Source organism: Bos mutus, chromosome X (assembly GCF_027580195.1).
Source record: "Bos mutus isolate GX-2022 chromosome X, NWIPB_WYAK_1.1, whole genome shotgun sequence".
Taxonomy (NCBI): Eukaryota; Metazoa; Chordata; class Mammalia; order Artiodactyla; family Bovidae; genus Bos; species Bos mutus.
The window spans coordinates 11,210,774-11,226,665 of NC_091646.1; the positions used below are offsets into that span (position 1 = coordinate 11,210,774).

At 43.1% G+C, this 15,892-nt stretch overlaps 1 protein-coding gene across 1 annotated transcript in view; it reads right to left on the bottom strand.

Annotated features, from left to right (window-relative positions):
• The window catches only part of FMR1NB (FMR1 neighbor), a 48,438-nt gene extending 40,838 nt beyond the window's left edge, over positions 1-7,600 (bottom strand). The window contains exon 1 of the mRNA XM_005905899.2: positions 7,276-7,600. Within this exon, the coding sequence (XP_005905961.1) occupies positions 7,276-7,600 (325 nt within the window). The remainder of the gene's footprint in view (positions 1-7,275) is intronic.
• Positions 7,601-15,892: the final 8,292 nt, after the last annotated feature.

Consider the following 15,892-nt stretch of genomic DNA (forward strand, 5'->3'; position numbering starts at 1 on the left):
ATATATAGTTGTATTTTCTAAATTACTTTTTCAGAGAATGAGAAAGGTCTCAGTTTGTAAGGTTCTCAGTTTTATTTGTAACTAACATTTACAAATACATTAAAAGTAATTCAGAAATACTTTGTATTTTAGATGAATAGTAGGAAAAATACATATGAATAATCTTAAATAATATGATTTGTAAATGATCATTTAAAATGCATCTTAAAATATTTTTCAAAGAGCAGGAATCATATTTTTCTACCTTACTTAAAATAGTTGATAAAAGAATGCATAACGTATACTTTATTTAACACTAAATTTTATCCCCAAGCAGCCATGACACAGTATATAGTGGTTTCTGTTCCTTTAACTTACAATGCCTCTGCCCAATTTTTGCCTCCTCCTTTTGACTGTGGAGGACCTTAGCTGAAGAGATGGAAGGACTCTGGGGAGGGCAGGGAGAGAGAAGTCACTGAGATTAGACGTGGGGATCATGGAAGGTCTTTGGGTTTGAAGCTGGAGCTTGAGGGAAGGAGGGAGGGAAGAATACTGTGGGAAACCCAAGTTCTTTATGCAGAGGAGGAGACAAAATACCATAGTGAGGGGGTTGGGAGGGAGGGCAGCCTGAAGGAGGTAAGGTAGACAAGGCCCTTTCTTGACAAGGGTATCTTTGAGCTAAGAGAGCAGGCTGTGGGGAAAGGAAAAGTACTGGATTTGGGGCAGGGCAGCAAGAAAGATCTGGAGGAGCAAAGACTTTAAATGAGCAAAGTGAGGCCACAAGAGCACTGAGTAGGAGGAAAAGAAGACTTCTGAGGAAGGAGAGTACCTGTGGGTGGTGAGGAAGAAAAACCTATGAGTGGGGAGATTAGGGGGCCTTTGGAGGGCCAAAACAAGCATCTAGGGGAGGGGGGTGAGCAAAGGTCTCAAGGAGGGTAAATAAGAAGAGAAGGAAAGGATTTTGACTGAGGAGCTCTTTGTGAAGGTATGTTAAGAGTGAGAAGAACAATGAAGGCATTTTAAGAGGGAGGTGAGAGAGTGAAGACCTTGAGTGAGGGGAGTAAAGGGCTTTGTGAAATAAGGAAGAAAAGTTTTTGAATGAGGGGAGAGAAGGCTGGTATGGTGATCCAAGAAAAGTCATTATGGGGAGGTAAAGAATGAAAGGACCTTGACTAAAGGTTAAGAGGAACTTCTGGAGTGGTGATGAAGAGGGGAAAGCACTTGTGAGAATAAAAGAGGAAAGGGATTCGTGACTGAGGTGACAGCAGGAGTGTCTTCATGAGCATACGTAAAGGAGAAAAGTTCTTTGAGAAAGGTGAGGGAGTTTAGTACTATGTGGAGAGAGGGAAGTTCCTACTTTGTGAAAGGATTGGAGGGAAAGAGGCCTTACAGGGGAAGAAGGGAAGTCATTTTGTGAGGTTAGAGGAGGCAGGGATGGCAACCATGAAAAAAAGGGAAGGGCTTCCCTGGCGGCTCAGTGGTAAAGAATCTGCCTGCAATGCAGGAGACCCGGGTTCGATCCCTGGGTTGGGAAAATCCCTTGGAGAAGAACATGGCAACACACTCCAGTATTCTTGACTAGAGAATTCTATGGACAGAGAAGCCTGGTGGGCTACAGTCCATGGGATCGAAGAGAGTCAGACATGACTGAGCTACTAACACGTTCACTTCCACTTTTGTGAGAGGAAGTGAGCAAGGAAAGGTCTTTGAGAAAGGAGGTGATATAGAAATGAATTTGATAGGTTAGGTAAGGGGGGTTAGTAAGGTGAGGTTAGAGGTGGAAGAGCTTTAAGAGAGGAAGTGTGGAGGTTAGCACTTTGATCAGTGAGGTGAAGGAGCTTAGTAATGATAAATAGGAAAAGGAGTACATCAAGGCTGTATATTGTCACCCTGCTTATTTAACTTCTATGCAGAGTACATCATGAGAAACACTGGGCTGGAAGAAGCACAAGCTGGAATCAAGACTGCCGGGAGAAATATCAATAACCTCAGATATGCAGATGACACCACCCTTATGGCAGAAAGTGAAGAAGAACTAAAGAGCCTCTCAATGAAAGTGAAAGAGGAGAGTGAAAAAGTTGGCTTAAAGCTCAACATTCAGAAAACGAAGATCATGGCATCCAGTTCCATCACTTCATGGCAAATAGATGGGGAAACAGTGGCTGACTTTACTTTTGGGGGCTTCAAAATCACTGCAGATGGTGACTGCAGCCATGAAATTAAAAGACGCTTACTCCTTGGAAGGAAAGTTATGACCAACCTAGACAGCATATTAAAAAGCATAGACATTACTTTGCCAACAAAGGTCCATCTAGTCAAGGCTATGGTTTTTCCAGTAGTCATGTATGGATGTGAGAGTTGGACTATAAAGAAAGCTGAGCACCAAAGAATTGATGCTTTTGAACTGTGGTGTTGGAGAAGACTCTTGAGAGTCCCTTGGACTGCAAGGAGAACCAACCAGTTCATCCTAAAGGAGATGAGTCCTGGGTGTTCATTGGAAGGACTGATGTTGAAGCTGAAATTCCAATATTTTGGCCACCTGATGTGAAGAGCTGACTCGTTTTAAAAGACCATGATGCTGGAAAAGATTGAGGGCAGGAGGAGAAGGGGATGACAGAGGATGAGATGGTTGGCTGGCATCACCGACTCAACAGACATGGGTTTGGGTGAACTCTGGGAGTTGGTGATAGACAGGGAGGCCTGGCGTACTGAGGTTCATGGGGTCGCAAAGAGATACAACTGAGCGACTGAACTGATAGTGATTATGTGATAGGAGATAATAAAAAGTTCTTAGGAGAAATGAGGGATGGAAGTCATTCATGAGGGAAAGAAGGGTGTTTGTGCAAGTTGGTGAGGAAATTTAGTAGCTTGTGAAAGGAAGCTAGGGAAGAAGACCTTTTAGAGAAGACCTATTTTAAGTAAAGACACTGAAACACTCATCAAAACTTCCCTATAAAGAAAAGTCGCTTCATTGGTGATTTCTATCAAATATTTAAAGAGGTAATACTAATCCTTCTCAAACTCTTCCAAAAACAGAAAAAGAGGGAACAGGTCTTTCCTCATTCTATGATGCCAGTATTAACCTTATACCAAAGCCAGACAAAGATACCACAAGAAAAAAAATATACAAACCAATATCACATATAAATACAGATACAAAATACTGGCAAATCAAATGCAACTGCATATTAAAAACAGTATACAAGATAACCAAGTGGGGTTTAATCCCAAGAATCCAAGGATGGTTCAACATAATAATATCAATGGAACACACCACCTTAACAGAATGAAGGAAAAAAAAACTCACATGGTCATCTCAATTGGTACAGAGAAAATATTTGGCAAAATCCAACAACTTTTATGATCAAACCACTCACCAAACTATGAATAGAAGGGATTTTCCTCAATATGATAAAAAGCATTTATGAAAAATCAACAGCTAACATCATAATCAATAGCGAAAAACCAAAAGCTTTCCCTTTAAGATTAGAAGAGAAGGATGCCCACTTCTACCACTGCTATTCAACACTGTATTGAAAGTTCTAGTCAGAGCAAGTAGAATATAAAATGAAATAAAAGACATCCAAAATGTAAAGGAAAAACAACTATCTCTATTCACAGATAAAATAATTCTATAGGCAGAATATTTTTTAAAGTTCACAAAAAAACTTACTAGAGCTCATACAATTCAGCCAAGTTGTAGGGTACAAGATCAACATGCAAAAGTAAGTTGTGCTTCTATACACCAGCAATAAATAATCCAAAAAGGAAATTAAGAAAACAACTCCATTTACAGTAGCACCCAAAAGAATGAAATATCGAGGACTAAATTTGACCAAGGAGGTTAACAACTTGTATAATGAATACTATAAAACATTGCTGACATAAATTAAAGAAGATATCCATTAATGGAAAGACATGCCATGTTCATAGCTTGAAAGACTTAATGCTGTTATGATGGCAATACTGTCCACTGTGATCTACAGATTAAATACAATCTCTATCAAAACTTATGACCTTTTTGCATAAATAGAAAAGTTAGTCCTCAAATTTATATGGAATTATAAGAGGCCTTGAATACTCAAAGCAATATGAGAAGGAACAAAATTGAAGGAATCACATGTCCAACTTTCTCGACTTGCTACAAACCTATAGTAATCAGAGTATGGTACTGGCACAGGAACAGACACATAGACCAACAGAACAGAACTTAAAGAGTCCATCAATAAACCTATAGGTCTATGGTCAACTGATTTTCAACAGGGTGCCAAGACTATTCGAAGGCGAATGAATAGTCTCTTCAACAAATGGCACTGAAATAACTGGATCAGTTCAGTTCAGTTCAGTCGCTCAGTCATGTCCGACTCTTTGCAACCCCATGAATCACAGCACGCCAGGCCTCCCTGTCCATCACCGACTCCTGGAGTTACTCAAACTCATGTCCATTGAGTCAGTGATGCCATCCAGACATTTCATCCTCTGTCGTCCCCTTCTCCTCTTGCCCCCAATCCCTCCCAGCATCAGAGTCTTTTCCAATGAGTCAACTCTTCGCATGAGGTGGCCAAAGTACTGGAGTTTCAGCTTTAGCATCAGTCCTTCCAATGAACACCCAGGACTGATCTCCTTTAGAATGGACTGGTTTGATCTCCTTGCAGTCCAAGGGACTCTCAAGAGTCTTCTCCAATACCACAGTTCAAATATTCACATGCAAAAGAACGTTAGACCCCTAACATGCACCACAAACAAAAATTAATACAAACCAGATCAACAACCTAAATATAAGGACTAAAACCACAAAACTATTAAAATAAAACAGATGAATGGATAAAGAAGCTGTGATGCATACATACAATGGAATATTACTCAGCCACAAAAAGGAACATGTTTTGTGTCAGTTCTAATGAGGTGGATGAACCTAGTGCCTATCATACAGTGAAGTCAGAAAAACAAATATTGTATACTAATTCATATATCTGGAATCTAGAAAGATAGTATTGATGAATCTATTTGCAGGGCAACAATGGAGACTCAGACATAGAGAAGAGACTTACCAATATGGGGGCAGAAGCAGGAAGGAGAGGGTGGAACAAATGGAGAGAGTACAGTGGAAACATATACATATTACATTTTACCATATGTAAAATATATAGCCAAAGGGAATTTGCTGTTTGACTCAGGGAACTCAACCTAGAGGGGTGGGATGGGGTGGGAGAAGGGGGGGGAATCAAGAGAGAGGGGACATATGTATACCTATGGCTGATTCATGTTGATATATGGCAGAAACCAACACAATACTGTAAGGAAAGTATGATTCAACTAAAAATACATAAATTTTTAAAAAAGAAAACCTACAGAATGAGAGAAAATATTTAAAAATCACATATTCTGAATATATGAAGAACTCTTACAGCTCAGTAGCAAAACCACAAACAATCCACTTTTAAATGGTTAAATGATTTGAATAGGTATTTCTGCAAAGAGCATATGAAAAGCTACTCAATATCATTAGTCATTAGGGAAACACTAATGAAAACCACAATATGATACCACTTCACTTGCACTAGGATGGCGCTCATAAATAACGGAGATGGTAAAAAATCCTGGTTAAATGAGGACCCTCATACACTGTCATGGGCTTCCTAGGGAGTGCTGTGCTGTGCTGTGCTGTGTACTAAGTCGCTTCAGTCATGTCTGACTCTTCACAATCCTATGGGCTATTGCCTGTCAGGCTTCTCTGTCCATGGGATTGTCCAGGAAAGAATACTGGAGTGGGTTGCCATTTCTTTCTCCAGGGGATCTACCCCACCTAGGAATTGAATCAGTGTCTCTTAAGTCTCCTGCATCAGCAGGTGGGTTCTTTACCATTAGTGCCACCTGGGAACCTGCCTGCCAATGCAGGAGATGTAAGAGACATGGGTTTCACCACTGGTTGGGAAGGTGCCCTGGAGAAGGGCATGGCAACCCACTCCAGTAATCTTGCCTGGAGAATCCCAGGGACAAATGAACCTGGTGGGCTACAGTCCATAGGGTCCCAGAGTCAGACATGACTGAAGAGACTTAGCACACAGCACACATACACTGTCAGTGGCTCAACCACTTTGGAAAAAATTGGGGACTTCCTCAAACAGGTCAACATGGAATTCCCATTTGACCTAGCAATTCCACTCCTAGGTACATGCCCAGGAGAACTGAAAACATATACAAAAATTTGTAGAAGAATATTCATAACAATGGGGCTTCCCTGGTAGCTCAGCTATAAAAACCTGCCTGCAATGCAGGAAACCCTGGTTCAATTCCTAGCTTGGCAAGATCCCCTGGAGAAGGGAACGGCACTCCACTTCAGTATTCTTGGGCTTCCCTGGTGGTTCAGATGGTAAAGAATCCACCTGCAATGCGGGAGACCTGAGCTTGATCCCTGGGTTGGGAAGATCCCCTGATGAAGAGCATGGTAACCCACTCCAGTATTCTGCCTGGAAAATCCCCATGCACAGAGGAGCCTGGCGGACTACAGTCCATGGGGTCGTAGAGTCGGGCATGACTGAGTGACTAAACACATTCATAACAGTATTATTCAAAATACCCAGCAAGTGGAAAGAGAAAAACCCTGAGGAAAAACCCAAAAGCCCAGCAATTTGATAAATCGACAAACAAAATGGAGTATATTCATACCACAGAATAGTATTCAGCCATAAAAAAGGGATGAAGCACCAATACATATGCTACAACGTCCCAAAATCTCGAAACCATTACACCAAATAGAACAAGCCATATATAAGGAAGGACAAATATTACATGTTCCCATGGATAGTAAAAGTCCAAAACAAATCCATAGGGACAGGGCCTGGGAAATGAGGAGTAACTGCAGTCTTAGTGGGTATAGGTTTAAATTCGGGGTGAGGAAAATATTTTGGAACTAGAGAGAGGTGGTGGCTGCTCAACGTTTCAATATCTAAATGCCACCACACTGTTCACTACCAGTTCATTTTATGTTCCGAGAATTTCACCTCCGTTTTGTTTTATAAAATGGCGGGAGGTAAGAGGGGGTAGGGCTTTGTGCAGGCAAGTGGGGAGGGAAGGTTTTTCTGAGCTGACAGAAGGGACGGAAGGTGCTTCTGAAGGGAGAGGAGGAGGGAAGCCATTTGTCTATCAATAAGAGGGCCGACTGTGAGGGAGGCATGGATGGCCTTCGCACCACAGCGCACAGAGGTTCCCCCCTCCTTTGACATCTTCCCCTCCCCCTCCCCCTCCAGTTCCCCTGAGGGACCCCTGCGCAATGTCCTCCGGGCAGGCACTCACCAGTACTCATGTAGAAGCACAGCAGCAGGAGGAACCAGAAACCTAGCAGGAACAGCCCGAAGCGCTGGCTGACCCACACCTTTAGTGTAGACCGGCGTGTCCCACCCCGGACGCCGTGCACAGATGCGGCCTGCCCCCTAGACTGCTGTGCGGACGCCATGCTACCCCTAGGCTGTGACCCCATCGCTGGGTTCTCCGCACGGTTCTCCGCACTGCTCTCCCCTCCCAAATTGACCTTCTTGGAGCGCGCCCGCCGCAGTGCTCGGATCCTTGCCCGGGTCCTCGACCGAATCCTCCCCCGGGTCGACTTTCTATCAGTAGGCATAATTCGGGGTGGCTGCCACGCTGAGGTACTCCCTCTCTGATGGCCGCCCAAGACCCAGAAGACCTCGGGGCAGTGACGCTTACGTGACATCCCCTCCCCTGCGGCACGTGCGGCTCTCGTGCCGTTCCCAGGCCACGCCCATTCGTAACGGCGTGGCCTGTCTAGTTGTTTGTGCCCATGCGCCCCACGCAAGGCCCGGCCCTTCTAGGGTGTGGTCAACGTTGTCTAATGAATGAGTGGACCCAAACGGCCTGTGCCAGCTGCTGAGCGGCATCAAGCACCACCAAAAAGCCTCGCTGGAATTCGTACATCAGCCTTGGCTCTTAATTCCGCTTCAAAGTCAGTTCTCTGACACCTCTGTGGTCACCACATTTAGTCACTGCAACACCGCCAGATAAATGTGGCTTTTTAAATGTACATTTTCATTAATTAAAATTAAATGGAATTAAGAAATTGCTTTCTCAATCCCCGTAGCCCCGTACCAAGTGTTTGGTAGCTACACACGGCTCTGGTGACCATATCAGACAGGGGGAAAAAAACGAGGATCTCCGTCATGGCAGAAAGTCGTTATGGGAAGCGCTGGATGTGACAAGTGACCGTTGGGACTATGATATATATTCGGGTGCTTGCTACCCTGCAGTAGGAGCTTTTAAGTGGAACAACATGGTATTTGCCTTTAGAGACCTTAAGGTTGTTATGAATAAATTATACAGTGGGACAATATGATAATACAAAGTGCGTGTTGCTGCTGCTGCTAAATTGATTCAGTCGTGTCCGACTCTATGCAACCCCACAGACGGCAGCCCACCAGGCTCCTCTGTCCCTGGGATTCTCCAGGCAAGAATACTGGAGTGGGTTGCCATTTCCTTCTTCAATGCATGAAAGTGAAAAGTGAAAGTGAAGTCGCTCAGTCGTGTTCGACTCCTAGCGACCCCATGGACTGCAGCCTATCAGGCTCCTCCGTCCATGGGATTTTCCAGGCAAGAGTACCGGAGTGGGTTGCCACTGCCTTCTCTGCAAAGTGTGTGAGGAACACAAAAAAGAGACTCAGAACCCTTCAGCTTGACTCCCATCATTTGTCACTAATGAATTAGGTGCCTGCCTTCTCCTGTGCCTCAGTGCTGCATGTGTAAAATGAGAGAGTTAACATTGTCTGAAAGTCCCCTCCTGATTCTAAAATCTGACACTTGGGCAAAATCCCATTAACTCCCTTGGTTTGGGCACATCTGGAAAAGCATCTTGTAGGTGATGCTGGAGCATTTGTTCAACTACCTTGGTCTAGTTTTCAAGTGATGTGAAGACGATCCCCTTCAACTGCATTTCCATCTGTTTTCTTACTAAATTTTACTCTGACCTTCCAAATGGTTTTCTACTAATTGTATTCTATTGTCCTTGTTATTCTTTCCAATGTTAATAAGCATTCTATAGTGTAGCAGGGAGGCGGAGAAGGCGATGGCACCCCACTCCAGTACTCTTGCCTGGAAAATCCCATGGATGGAGGAGCCTGGTAGGCTGCAGTCCATGGGGTCGCTAAGAGTCAGACACGACTGAGCGACTTCACTTTCACTTTTCACTTTCATGCATTGGAGGAGGAAATGGCAACCCACTCCAGTGTTCTTGTCTGGAGAATCCCGGGGACGGGGGAGCCTGGTGGGCTGCCGTCTATGGGGTCACACAGAGTTGGACAGGACTGAAGCGACTTAGCAGCAGCAGCAGCATAGTGGGGAGGAAGAAGGAATTTTTCCTACATAAATAATTCTTGAAATGTAGCATACTCCACCTCACCCCCACATCTAGGAGCAATTCATAATGCTCTGTAGTTTATTAAAGGAGCTGACAGAAAAAGGCACTGCTTTCCTTCCCTTTTATCTTTTTTTAATCTCTCTCTCTTTTTTTTTTTTTTGGCCTCAACTTTTCCAAAACTAATTTGACCAGAGGACAACTGTATTAACAGCTTTTGAAATTACTGTCTTCAACTGTGAGTTGAAGTGTCTGAGAAAAGTGTCTGAGATTTTACTGTACTTCTGAGTAACAAGGCAGACTGCCATAGTCTCACAAATGCTGGCAGAAGATGCAAGACTGCTGGGTTAAGGACAAAGGACAAAACCTCCCCAAGACATGCAGACACTCGAGAGACTCATGAACAATTGTCCAACAGCAACCTCATCCGTGTCATAGAATCCGTGGAAAATGAGCCTGTGACCAGGTGCACATAGCCACCCTGATCTCTCATGGACTAAGCTAGAGCACACCGTTAAGAACTCAGCTCTCTGCCACTTCACGGGTTGTGCTTTCTGAGCTTTAGTTTTCCTTTCTGCAAATTATGGGCTGTGGACATCCTGGTTGTGAAGAGTCTTTCAGCTCTGGCTCGCTGTGACTTGTACTTGATTGCAGCATTTGATGTTGCTGTCAACAGGCAAGGCATGGCAGTTCTGTACCAGTGCAATACTCGTGAGCAATTCACATTATGCTGCTAGAAATCTACATTATTAACAAAAACTCAGGAGGGTGAAATCTGTAAGATTGAGCCTAGGCACTTCCTGTTTTACAAAACACTAATTCAAGATTGGTGGGGGGCACTAAAAGCCATGTGAAGTATCCACCTTATAGACTATCAGATGGAGATTTAAATCCTGCACTGGGTTTCCTCTTTCATCCTGTATTTTTAAGGGAACTAAATTTGATAGTTTTTCTTCCTGGGCTCTAAAATCACTGTGGATGGTGACTGCAACCATGAAATAAGAACACAATGCTTCTTGGCAGGAAAGCTATGACAAACCTAGGCAGTGTGTTGAAAAGCAGAGACATCACTCTGCCAACAAAGGTCCGTATAGTCAAGGTTATGGTTTTCCCAGTGGTTCACGTACGGTTGTGAGAGCTGGACCATAAAGAAAGCAGAATCCCAAAGAATTGATGCCTTCAAACTGTTGTGCTGGAGAAGACTCGTGAGAGTAACTTGGACAGCAAGGAGATCAAACCAGTCAATCTTAAAGGAAATCAACCCTGAATATTCATTGGAAGGACTGATGCTGAAGCTGAAGCTCCAGTATTTTGGTCACCTGATTCAAACAGCTGACTCACTGGAAAAGACCCTGATGCTTGGAAAGACTGAGAGCAGAAGAAGAGGGCATCAGAGGATGAGATGCCTGGATGGCATCACTGATGGAATGGACGTGAACTTGGACAAACTTTGGGAGACGGTGAGGGACAGGGAAGCCTGGCATGCTTCAGTCCATGGGGTTGCAAAGAGTTGGAGACTACTGGGTGACTCAACAAGAACAAAATTTGATAGTAGTCAACCCAGATGTAATTAGGGAGAAAAATCTGTTGCATGGGTGTGAATACAAGAAGTGCTTCATGAGATGGTACATCCACTGCTCAGAATGTAACTATCATTCTTGTGGACAATTGAGAATTGACACTTTTAAAAATATCACTATAGACAAGTAATCAGGGGAATGCAAATTAATCAACAATGAGATAATTTATGCTCGTCAGATTGGCAAAAATTAATAAATATTCACAAGAATGCACAGAAATGTGAACTCAATCATTGCTGGTGAAGGTGCAAAAGGGTACAACCACTTAAGACAGTAATTTGACAGCATCTTGAAAGGCTAAATATTCACATTGTCTGTGACACAGAAGTTCCAATTCTAGGTATATCTCCTGTCACCCATGACATGTACAAGAACATTCACTGTTATGATGAAAACAACGTAAAGGATCACTGAGACCTGGCTTGCCTTGTGATGCAGGGAAGTGGAAACAAATTGTTTCCGCAATGTATTAATAGGTAGTACTTAGTGATGATCAGGATCAATCACCTTAGCTGACACAGTTTCTTTTTATTTATTTATTTTTTGGGGGGATGTATCTGCCTAGTGGCATAAGGTGGCAGTTTCAGCTTCTAATTCTGTGGAACCACTGTTGTGTTCCCTGAAAGAGATATTTCTCTCTTGAATAATAAGCTTTGAAAATAGCAGAAATCAGAGAATAAGAAGCAAAGTGCAAACATTTGTACTAGCGTGTCGTTAGGCATCATTCTCATCATCATTCCTTAGTCCTTAGCCCCGTGTATTCTGAGTCTGGGGAACATGGTGCCTCATGTTGGTTACTGGCCCTGGTTCGGAATGCACCACACATCCTGCCAGACAGCACCCCAGACTCAGAGTGTGCTTTCTCGGAGGTGGTATCATAACTAGTTTTTCAATCATTGATTTAATTGTTCTAGTAAGTCAACTTTTTTCCCCAGTTTTTTTTTTTTTTGTGCTATAATTGACAAAATTGAAAGATACTTAAAGTGTACAAGTGATGATTGTGAGCAGATTCCTACCATTGAGTTAATTAACATATCTATCACCTCATATCTCTCTCTCTCTTTTTTTGTTGGTGAGAAACTTTAAGTTCTCCTCTTAGGACATTTCAATTATACAATATAATGTTAGTGACTATAGTCACCATGCTATATGTTAGATCCTCAGACCTTATCCATCTTACGAGTGAAAGTTTGTACCCTTTACCAACCTCTCCTGGTTTCCCCTGCCCACCAGCCCACCAGCCCCCTACTCTCTGTTTCTGAGTTTCACTTTTTTTTTTTTTTTTCTGCGATTCCACATATAAGTGATACCACACAGTATTTGCCTTATTTAACTTAGTATAATGTCCTCAGGAGAAGGAAATGGCAACCCACTCCAGTATTCTTGCCTAGAGAATCCCATGGACAGAGGGACCTGGTGGGCTGCTGTCCACAGGGTCGTACAGAGTTGGACATGACTGAAGCGACTTAGCATGCGTACATGCATTGGAGAAGGAAATGGCAACCCACTCCAGTATTCTTGCCTGGAGAATCCCAGGGACACAAGAGCCTGGTAGGCTGTCGTCTATGGGGTCGCACAGAGTCGGGCACGACTGAAGCAACTTAGCAGCAGCAGCAGCATGATGTCCTCAAGTTCCATTCATGCTATCACAAATGGCAGATTTTCTTTTTCCTTATGGCTAAATAACATTCCAGTGTGTGTGTGTGTGTGTGTGTGTGTGTGTGTGTGACATCATCTTTGTCCATACTTCTTCAGGAGAACTTTCCTAACCCTCAGATCAGGTTAGATCCCCGGCCCAGCATAGATTGACAGGGGCATTCTGCTGATTGTCATCACTGAGACCTGGCTTGCTTTGTGATGCCACCATCTCCACTTGAGCTTCCAAATTGCCGTGTCAGGAAAGCGAGCGCTCAGGAAGGACATATAGTCTTTCTCTTTCCACCTTATTGGCTGAAGGAAGTTATAGGGCCACGCGTCACTTGAGGGAGACACATGCTCAGAAGGAAACAGGATCCAGGAAGTTGGGTGAGCCCTAGAAACATTTAACACCAGCATCGTTGCTAACAGCTGTCCTTTACTGAGGAGGTGCCATATGCTGGACATTCTGCTAAGCACATTTCACTCATCCTCCTTACAGACCTGAGGTCAGTGTTAATATCTCCACTTTTAGGGAAAACAGAGATTCAGAGAGATTATGTGACCTTTTTGAGGCAACAGGTGATATTTAAGCTGCCCCTCTACCCACGCACACCTGGCAGGTGAGTCTGCCAATCAGACTGCATCACCTACACTACACCACAGTACTCGATGCCCTTTCCAGAACCCTGTGTTTTGACACTTCTGATGTTCCTGTCCTGGCAAAAGTGTATTTTATCAAACTCCTGTTCACTCCTTGGGACCCAGTTCTAACCAGATCTCTCTGTGAAACTTCTTCTTTTTAAAAAATTATTTATTTATTTATTTTTTTGGCTGTGCCGGGTCTTAGCTGTGGCATGTAGGATCTTTAGTTGTGACATTCAAACTCTTAGGGACTCGTGCCCTCTGCATTGGGATCATCTTAGCCACGGGACCACCAGGGAAGTCCTCTATGAAACTTCTGACTTCCTCCTGCAGAATTCATTGCCCCAGCCTCAGTTGCACTCAATTCAAATCCCTATCAGGACACTCATCACATGAATTTATTAATATTACCTGTTAACCTTCTAATTTCTTCCACTGGACTATGGCAGCTTGAACAAGGGAACCACATCCCATTTCTCTCTGTATTTACAGGGAAGAAGCAGAATAGCTTAAATACAGCCAAAATTAGTTATACATACATGCCAGACATGGGTCTAAGGCCTTTACATATCCTCACTAATTTCACTCTCATACCATTTCTATAAGGTAAGCACTATTACTGTGTGTGTGTGTGTGTGTGTGTGTGTGTGTGTGTGTGGACTCAGTTGCTCAGTCCTGTCTGACTCTTTGTGACCCCGTGTACTGTAATCCACCAGGCTCCTTGGTCCATGGAATTTTCCACACAAGAATACTGGAGTGGGTTGCTATTTCCTTCTCCAGGGGATCTTCCTGACCCAGGGATCAAGCACACATCTCTTGTGTTTCCTACGTTGCTGGCAGATTCTTGACCACTGCACCACCTGGGAAGTCCCAGGTACTATTATTAACATCATATATATTTTTTTAAAACCGATGAGGAAATGTAATGTATAGAATGTTTAAATAACTTATCCAAAGTCTCATATGTAGTGCACAGCTATGCTGAGATTATTAATAGAACTCAGGGAGTCTAAACCCAAAGTCTAAGCCTGCTTAGCCACAATGCTACTGCTCAAAACTTCCTCCAGCTTATGTCTGAGCCCTTTGCTTCATCTATTTTTTTAAAGAAAATTCTCTCACTTAATCATAGTATAATTCTCAAAACTGGGAAATCAACATTTTCTTACTATGTAATCTACTTGAAAGTGAAAGTGAAGTCACTCAATTGTGTCTGACTCTTTGCAACCGAGGCCATGGACTGTAGCTTACCGGGCTCATCCGTCCATGGGATTTTCCAGGCAATAGTACTGGAGTGGGTTGCCATTTCCTTCTCCAGGGGGTCTTCCTGACCCAAGGATCGAACCCGGGTCTCCCACATTGCAGGCAAACGCTTTACCATCTGAGCCACCAGGTAATCTACTTTATAGCCAAATTTCCCAGTAATGTCCCTTATAACAAAAGACAAGATTTTCTGGTCCAAGAAGCAAATCCCTGATCACATATTGTATTTAACTATCGTATCTTCCTCGTATCATTTGACCGGAAACAGTTCCTCAGTATTGTCTTTCATGACCTTGATAGGTATGAAGAGCACAAGCCATTTATTTTGTAAAATGTCCATTTTTTTTTTTTTTTAGCATGTGTGATGCTTCCACATGGTTAGATTCAGTTTATTAAGTTTTTTAGCTGGAACACTACCGAAGTGTGCTCTGCCTTTCTCAGTGCTTCATATGAAGAAGTACCTATCTATTTGTACCTGTAATTACCTTTTATGCTAATTTTTCTGTGTGCCAATGTCTTTTTCTTCTTTATCTCCAGCATCAAATTCACTGCCTGACTCATAGTATATGTTTAATAAACAGTTGATTGAATAAATCTCCTTTCCTCTAAAAGAAAACTATAACTCAAGGCACAAATTTGTGAATCATAACATTAGTTTCTTCCCTATCCTTTTCCCCACAAGTAATAAGCATCAAGTCTCACTAATTCTATGTCCTAAATATCATAGCAGTCTCACCCTTCTTCATTCTCACTGCCATTGCACTGGCTCATTATTCCAACACCCTAGCCTCCCTGCCTCTAGTCCTGCCCCCTGTAATCCATCTTTGGAAGGTGAGTTACAGAAAACACCACTGTATCATGGAGACTGGGCACAATAATAGGTTTCATTGAGATAACTTAAAAGCCCAAGTGTTAGTAAGATGACATACGTGGTCTCTTATTCTGTCAGCATCCCACAGTGAGACCTGCCTTCCCTCTGGTGACAGAAACTGATTGAATTTTTCAGTAGGGTTTCTGGTGTTAGTGAGGATGGCAAAGAAGATGTTGTAAAACAAGGAGGGTTCTAAATAAGAGTACAAAGTTCATCTGTGCAAAGAGTACAAAGTTCAACTATAGAGTTTTCCAAAACCTCTAGTCATGGACTCCAGGCCAAGTCATGAGAAAAAAATCCTAGGGCTGAGATGGGGAGGGGTTTAGAGTCACGTAACTAGCTCCTATAAGCTTGCAGTGAGCTATTCAGCCAGAAGCTGACCACAATACACACTGCCTAGTCAGTAATAACCCAAAGCTATGCAGATATCCAAGACAATCAGAGGTAGGGAGTCAAGAGTATCTTTGCTAGTGTAACTCTCAGCTATCTCTTTGGTAATCTCCCAGATGAGCCTTAGAAACACCTCTTGATGGAGGGAAATGCACGTAAAATGGTGATGCA